At 40.4% G+C, this 8,552-nt stretch overlaps 1 protein-coding gene across 1 annotated transcript in view; it reads left to right on the top strand.

Annotated features, from left to right (window-relative positions):
- Window positions 1-8,198, top strand: part of hook2 (hook microtubule-tethering protein 2) — a 35,146-nt gene extending 26,948 nt beyond the window's left edge. Inside the window, exons 12-15 of the mRNA XM_043695121.1 lie at window positions 1,435-1,538; window positions 1,908-2,012; window positions 4,859-4,930; window positions 6,844-8,198. Of these exons, the coding sequence (XP_043551056.1) occupies window positions 1,435-1,538; window positions 1,908-2,012; window positions 4,859-4,930; window positions 6,844-6,984 (422 nt within the window). The 3' untranslated portion in view covers window positions 6,985-8,198. The remainder of the gene's footprint in view (window positions 1-1,434; window positions 1,539-1,907; window positions 2,013-4,858; window positions 4,931-6,843) is intronic.
- Window positions 8,199-8,552: the final 354 nt, after the last annotated feature.

Here is an 8,552-nt window from a genome sequence, read left to right as displayed (position 1 = left end):
TCCGCCTAGGAATCCTCCAACCACAAGGGATGAACTCAGATTTCTCCAGTTTCCTCATTTCCCCTCCCCCCACCTTGTCTCAGTCAAATCCATCGAACTCAGCACCGCCTTCCTAACCTGCAATCTTCTTCCTGACCTCTTCGCCCCCACCCCACTCTGACCTATCACCCTCACCTTGACCTCCCTCCACCTATCGCATTTCCGACGCCCCTCCCCCAAGTCCTTCCTCCCTACCTATAATCTTAGCCTGCTGGACACACTTTCCTCATTCCTGAAGAAGGGCTTATGCCCGAAACGTCGATTCTCCTGTTCCCTGGATGCTGCCTGACCTGCTGCGCTGTTCCAGCAACACATTTTCACCTACTAAACAGGCTCAGACCAAACCTTCATTCTGCAAGTGTGGGATAAGGTCAGGAGTGAGGGCTTCCATAAGCTACTTCAAAGTGTACAGGGATTGAAGCTGCATCAGTTGGTGTCATTTTTATTATAAAACTGTAGGGAAATGGGCAGGAATAGAACATTCAGCTCATCAAGCCACTTCCTTATTCAACTAAATCATCACTGATCATTGACCTGAACACCATTTTCCTGCACTATCTGTCATATCTAGAAATCTATCTAATAAATGACAACCTCCACAATCCTTTTGGGGGAGAATTCCAAAAATTCACAATCTTCCGAGTGAAGAAATTTTTCTTTATCTGTCTTAAACTTTATCCTGGGACTCTCCCTGATTGCAGACTCGTATTGACCAGGTGAACCATTTGCACAATTCTGGTCCATCTGCACCTACCCAGCTGAACCCTGTGTGAAGTATGTATGCTTCAAAGAGAAATTGAACCAAAGTATCCATATATGGCAAGACGGTAGTCCTAATGATACTGAGCTTGTAATCCAGAGACCCAGGCTAATGGGACATGGGTTCAAATTCTCACTGCAGCAGTCAGTTAAATTTAGTTTCAGTTCCGAACTGTGGAGTTAAAAGCTAATGTTCTGTAATGGTGACCATGTATTCTGTAAACACTCAACTGATTCACAAATGACCTCCAGTAAGAGAGATTGACATCCTTGCTTGATCTGGTTGTATTGTGACTCCAGACCCACAGCAATGTGATTGTCTTAAATGACCTCGCAAACCATTCAGTTCAAGGGCAACAAATGCTGTCCTTGCCATTGGCATCCACCTCCCTTGAGTTTTTTTGTTTTTAAAAATTAGCTTAGTGGATAACTTTGGAAGTGGGAGAGAAAAGTGTAAGTGGATACATTGTGTATTTAGCACCCTTGAAATATGAAACATGATTAACCACCAATTGCAGCAATATTTGGAAAATCAGAAAATGTTCAGAAGACTTATTTACTATGAAATGCATCATTGGACCCTGAACATAAACATTTTCAAGTACAGTTCTTTTTGTTTTTAAACTAACTTTATAGCCGCCCGAAAGATTGACGAACTTCAAGAAGTTTTGAAGAAAAAAGATGAAGACATGAAGGCCATGGAAGAAAGATACAAGAGGTATCTGGAGAAGGCAAGAACGGTAAGTCTTTTGAACACTGCTGTGTGTCATCCTATAATTCATAGGAATAAACAAGTATAGTTTTCAGATCAAAACCAGTTTTAAAATAAAAAGATTTCAGTAAATATGAACATTTCTAGCTAGCCTACAGTGTTACTGTCCCTATGGTTTGAGAGACAAAGCAACAAAGTTAAGTTGGATAAAAGTTTTAGCATCTGTTCTGTTCCCTAAGATTTTTTCAATTAACTTTGGGTGGATTCAGATTAACCCAGGGTAAGGGTGGCTGAAATTCCACAAGTGAGACTGACCGTGACGTTTTGAACATTTTCCAGTGCTGATGTTTGACTGGCTTCTTCAAAACGTTTTTTTTATTTTCCTTTTTTCTCCCAGGTAATTCAGACCCTCGACCCGAAACAAACTCCAACAACTGCTCCTGAGGTTCAAGCCCTGAAAAACCAGCTGCATGAGAAAGAAACTAAGATTCAGCTGTTAGAGGTGAGGCTTTTAATTAAAAGTCTTTGAAGAGTTAGTGAACAAGAGCTGTCCAATTAATCTCACTTGCTCTGTTGTTTCCCTGTGTCCCTGCAAATGTAACCTTTAAAGTTTTATTTAATTCGCTTTTGCAAGTTACTATTAAATGTTTTTACCTCCATTCCCCCCCCCCCCCTTTCATGTATCGTAATACGTAGTATTACAGAGTTTTTGATTCTCATTTTCCCCTTGCTGCTTTTCATTAAATCTGTCTCCTGTGGTGATCATCTCTCCTGCCACTGGAATTAGTTTCTCCCTGTTGCAAAATGCCCTAACAAGAGCAAGAGAACGATTTGTTGAATCTTCAAAATGTCAAATTGCTCTCGTTTTAGATTGAAATCCTAGCAGGTGTCTCAAGAAGTTTGTCTTACAGTTCTTGCTGACTAATCATTATTTATTGAGCAAACGCAAATTCCCTGATCAAAATGAAATCGTCCTCACTTGCTAAGTCCATTGTTTATTCTGTGAAGGGGACACTCAATACCGTAGAGCATTGTTTGGGTCTCTCCACATGTATATTAAGGGTTTGAATTGAGGCATCTGGTGGAAATTGGCTGCACAGTGGCTCAGGTTTGGTCTGAGCCTGTTTAGTAGGGACTGCTCTTACAGCAGTAGTTCAAAGCCTGTCTGTCAACAAATGGGGTTTGTCAGGAGGAGCTTGTTAGCAACTCCTTCCTTGATGCAAAAAATGTCACCTGATAGACGTTACTCAGGAATGTTCATGCAAATAGAGCATGAAAAGGGAGGTAGGCAAGAGATGGACTAAACAGGTCATCGTGGAGCGGGATACAGGATGGATGTTTTCAATCAACTTGTATATTTTTATCAGTCAGCGAATCAGTGGTGAATGGTGTTTGCAAGGGCAAGAAGCCGAGGAGGGGCTATTGAGTGGAGCCTCATGGCATACTTTCCTGCAAAGTGTAATCAGGCTAGTGCTGAATTGCAAAGATTCAGCTAGTTTGGTTAGTGTGTTGTCGGATGTTACCTTTGTTTTTTTTTCCAGATATTCCCAAATGGATGAACTACCATGTAACATCATTTCTAAATATGTTCCGTTAGGATTTTGTTTGCCTCTGACCATCCATGTGAAAATGCAGTTCTTTTTATGGCATTGGATTTGGAAGTATTTAGTGCTATTTAATTGTTTGACTAGAACAGTCATGTTACACAAGCTCCCTAGTAGTGACACCAAATCGAGAGGTCATGCAGGGAATGCAAGATGCCTTTTGTATTCGGGATAGCAGCAGCTGCTTGCTCTAGTTATTTTTGCATCAATTTAGTTTCTCTGTTGTCATTATTGGTATGCAGCCAAATGCGGAGGCTGGAATGTTCACACCAGAGAGAAGAGATTGCAATACATATTGCCTTGTATAAAATTGTATTTGAACAGAACAAACCAAACAGTTTGCTACCTTTTACTTAGCAATTTTTTTTCTCCAAAAGCCTTTAGAAACTTTTAATTCCCTGCAGCATCATTGGATTTGGTTATGACCTTACAATTGCAAGCCAAGAGAAGTTGGGGTGACAGTGGTCTTGTATATCTAGATGTGACATAGTTACTGCACTAGTCATCTAGAGGCCTAGGCTAATGCTGTAGTGAACATGGGTTTGAATCCCATCAGGGCGGATGGTAGAATTTGAATTAAATTTTAGAACACTTGAATTGAAGACTAGCTTAAGTGCAGCCACTGTAGACAGTCATAAAAACCCATATAATTTGTTAATGTCGTTTCAGGAAAGAAATCTGCCATCTTATCTGTTCTATCCTAGATGTGACTCCAGGCCCACAGTAATGTGTTTGACTTTTGGCTGTCGCTCAATACAAGGGCAGTTTGGGATGGGGCAACAGTTGCTGGCCTTGCCAGTGATGCCCACATCTGTGAAATGCTTTTTGGTTTTAAATCCTACTGTGCTAAGGGCATGATCAGAATCCTGGTGATCTTGTTCCACATGTGTCCAACAGCCATGATGCGACCCAGTGGATGTTTGTACTGGGGTGAGAGGTGCAGATCGTCCTGGACAGGCTCATGCTCCCATTCTGAACAATTATCAAATGAGAAGTCTGGTAGAAAATTACTTGCACAACAGCGTTTGGAGTTCACATTGTACACTAACCTATTCCTAGCCACTCACTAGCTACAGCAGTTGATGGGTCCCAAATTATGGACCTAACTCAGAATCATTCTTCTCCATCGAGCAACTAACTGCTCATTCTCTTAAGTAACTGAACTATTGAGGACTATCTTGGTCTCCATGAGAAAATGCTATTTCAAGATTAATGTTTGATTCGTTAGGCCTGTAAGGTACCTGATTACTCAGGTTGCAACTTCAATGTAGAATGTCTTGTCACCAGGCAAATATAGTTTTATTAAGCAAATACATTGGAGTGGCTCAAATTACATTGTTAATGTTAACATTCCCTGTGTTCTGTAGGTGGTAATGTCGCTGGACTAGTAACCCAGAAACCGAGCGGACGTTCTGCAGATGTGGGTTTCATAGACATATAAAAAATAGGATTAAGAGCATGCCATTCATCCATTCAGTTAGGGTAATTATGGATGGGCAATAAAAACTGGCCTAGTTGGCAATGCCCAAATCTCTTGAGCCAATTAAAAAAAACACAAAATATCCCATATTGACTGTGTCAAACTCCTAATTTGCCTGTAATAGCTGCATGCACACGTGGCCCTCTGTTTGATAATGCATTATGCTGTCAGGAAGAACTCGAGCACACTGTTCTTCCACTGACTGGCTCGCTTTGTTTAAATGTGCCTTTTTTTAAAAAAAAGAAATTTCCTGTTCCTTGTTAGAATGACTTTGAAAAAAACAAGTCCCAGAGAGAGCAAGAAGAGAAATTGATCATCAGTGCCTGGTACAACATGGTAAGTCTAGAAATTTTCAAAAAGCCACACTCAATTTATTTATTTTCTCCTCCTCAAATCTGTAAAATCATAGCAAGTGTTTTCTTTAATATACACAATTAGCTACATCCACTAAATTTGACGAGTATCTTGACAAATCTCTGTGTGGCAGAGAAGTGAAAGGGAATAAATAAAATGCTATTTTCAACACTTTAAGTATGCGACATGCCAGTTAGTCCAGATAAAGTAAATTTCTTACCCACAGCTCTCTGCAGACTAAAACCTGACGTCCTAGCTAAAGTTTAAATTTAATCTCTGGTTTCCCGATCCCATGCATCACCCCAATGTGCCACTAGGTGGTGGTGATGGTACATTTGAGACTAAATTTGTCGGGCAGTTAACTCAAAAATAACTTCAGTATTGGGACTATGGTAGCTTTTAAGGTTAGATGTCATCTCAGCCATGGAGTTTAGACAAAGTTTTCAAGTGATAAGGAAGCGAGAGAAGAATTTCAAACACTGGTCCATCTGTGTTACAATTGAATTTTCTTGCGATCTTTTCACACCTTCACATGTTCCAAATAAATATATTTCCCGAAGTGTCTTTAGTGGTAAGTTTAATAAGGAAAAGGGCATTCAGCTTCACAACGAATTAAATACTTGTAGGATTGATAGGCTTCAGATTGTTGCGCCGACCTATAAAACCATCGAGGGCTGAAGGGCCTGTACTGTTTTATATTCTATTTTCGAACTACTTCCTGAAGTGTCTTTAATGATAGGTTTAATAAGTAAAAGTGCATTCATCCCATCCAGTCCATGTTGATGTTGCCTCTACACTTGTAGTAGAGTGTGTGGCCATATTAACAGCATAAACTCCCCCCACCCTCTACCCCAGCCCTGCCAACCAAACAGAATACAGATAGGGTACCACAGATCTGACTACCAGAAAACTGGATGTTATCACCATCATCCATGAATCAAATTAATTGAGTAAAACTAAAAAGAAACATTTTGCCCAGGCAATTTCATTAGGTGCTGCATTGGCACAGTCTGCCTCCAGAATAATTACCAGCTTCATGTGCTGTTTCATCAGTTGATACAAGTGACCCTGAACCCCGTGCTACTTGGCTTCACCAGAACTGCCCACAATCCAAAATCTGGTAACGTCCAATAATTCAGTATGGCATCAGTCTCAAGGATGCCAGGTTTGAGCTGTTGTACCTGAGCTTGGGTGCATTATCAAATAAAAATTGACGTTGAGCCACATGAGTTATTAGGACAGGTGATTAGAGGTTCAGTGAGAGAGGTAGATTCTTAAGCAACGTCTTAAAGGAGAAAAAAGTGGGAGGGATTTAGGGAAGGAATCCCTTTAAATTGGGGACCAAGCACCTAAAGGCATAGTCACCAAGGGTAGTGCAATCCATGTCAGGAATGCTCAAGTGTTCAGCTTTGGAAAAGTGCAAAGAATCATGAGGAATATAGAGCTTGGAAGATTGTAGGGCTGGAGGAGACTATGGATTTTGAGTAGGGGTGAGAGACCATGGAAGGATTTGAAAACCAGGATGAGAATTTTAATCCCAGTCGTCGCTTAATTGGGAGCCCAAACTCTGAGAGAACTATCCAACTGTTCTTTGTATAGTTGCTGTTTCTCACCCACCTGAAAACCTCCATTTAATTCCTCACCAGAAAGGCAGCAATTCTGACATTTACAGCACTGACCTCGATTGAAATGGCAGCCTAGGTTAAATCCTCAAGTTCTCTAAAGGAGGGTTCTCTTCTCTCACAGGCAATTGCATCAAGGCTAATCCTTAAAACTAGATTAATTAACGCATGGGAGTGTTGTCGGAAGCTATCTTTTTTTTGTTGTTTTCAGAATTTGTTGACTTATCTGTGTTAAAAGTTTTAGCTTGCCTCACCTCTGCTTTGCTCTACCAGGGCATGGCTCTTCACCAGAAGGTAACAGAGGAAAGGTCTCGGGGCCACGGTCAAGCCCAGTCATTCCTGGCCCAGCAGAGACAGGCAACTAACGCACGTCGGGTACATCCAAATCGGCTGCACCAATCTGTGACGAGATAACCTACCAACCCTGCCCTGCAAGCTTCAAGAGCAATTACAGTACCTCAACACAATTACAGCCCAAAAAAAAACAAGCAACATCTGTCCTTTCCAAATGGTTATCTCGCATTTATTTTCTCGCTTGAGGTTTTTAAGTTACCTGGTAGAATTTTTTTAAATATGTCAGTGTCTTCTCATCCTGACCATTTTAAAAAGTAGTTGCAAGGTTTTGGTTTGGCATTAGGACCTGTTCATAAAACCATCCCAAATGTCGATAATCTATGTGGGGAGAACTACAAAAGGGATATGAGGCTGACCATGCAAGGGAATCTGAAAGCGTGCAGGGCCATCCATTACCCGGGATCTGGGGAATGATTTGCTCTCTCCGCTGAGTTCTCACTCACTTCTTCTGGCTGAGTGATTTTTCTCCCTTTTTTGTTTTATCACCCACCTCCCCCTTTATCCCTGCTCCCGTCAGCTCTCCCTGCTCAAACAGGTTGTTTCAGTCTTAAATCCAGGCATATCAAAGTTGGCGAGAAGCTATGGAGGTACTGTCTGCAAATAGAGGTTATGATCTTCCCTCTGCAATAATTTCTTACGTTAGGTTTATTTTTTTAAGAGCTGTCCTTCAAATTGGGGTGTCCTTTGGGACAAGTGTCCTGAATCCTATTTAGTTACGATACAGAGGTAGTTGTAGATCTGACTGACAATACTAGGCTGCTGCATTTTGGAACCTTACTGGCACGATTTATACCCAAGGTACTTGCACTTTAGCTAATTGATTCTGATTAATTTGAGTGGTGGCATGCAAGCTCAAGCTTGTGTTGAAATGGAACAGTTTGTTTTGTCCATCTCAATGAAGGTAGTGGGACATGGATCCCCCACGATTGATACAGTATTCTCTGTCTCCTGTTGCTGGAAAAACTCGATGCAGATTTAGGTTTTGTTCTCTCTGTTTCTGGATAATTTAGGACAGCTGAATTTTACTCAGTTTATGGCTAATTAAATTTTATGATTTTCTTGCTGATCTTCAGCGCTTTGGGAGTAGTCCTGTGAAAGTGATCAGAAATCATTAGATAAACTGAATTCTTCTTTAAGAAAATACTTTAGTGTATATTTAAATTGAATGGAATGTGTCGCTGTACTTAACACAGCACGTAGAAAGGTATTATGGAGTCTAGATTCTATAATTTTGTCCTACATTTTGTTAATTTAAATAAAGTTTGTGTCCTTTATTTATATGTAGCTGCCTGACTTTTTTTTTAAACACTTAATAACAATGCTGTGTAATTTTTACTGTACTGTCCTTTGTGTATGGAAGGCATTGAAAGGGATAGAACATTCTAGTGCATTGATTTTGTAAAAAAAAATTAATGTGTTCAATAGCATGGAGTTAAAATGATCATAATATTTCAAGTTTCTTTTTATTTTGATTGAGTTTTTGGTGTTACTGTTAATTTCTATCCCAAATTTACTCTTGAGAAGGAAATGGTGATAGTGAGCCTTCTTGAAACCATGCAGCCCACCTGGTGTAGGAACACCCACATTGCTGATAGAAACTGGGATAGACTTAAGAGATATTGGTGTGA

The sequence above is a fragment of the Chiloscyllium plagiosum genome, chromosome 8, assembly GCF_004010195.1.
Source record: "Chiloscyllium plagiosum isolate BGI_BamShark_2017 chromosome 8, ASM401019v2, whole genome shotgun sequence".
NCBI lineage: Eukaryota > Metazoa > Chordata > Chondrichthyes > Orectolobiformes > Hemiscylliidae > Chiloscyllium > Chiloscyllium plagiosum.
This window is presented reverse-complemented; position numbering and strand designations above follow the sequence as displayed.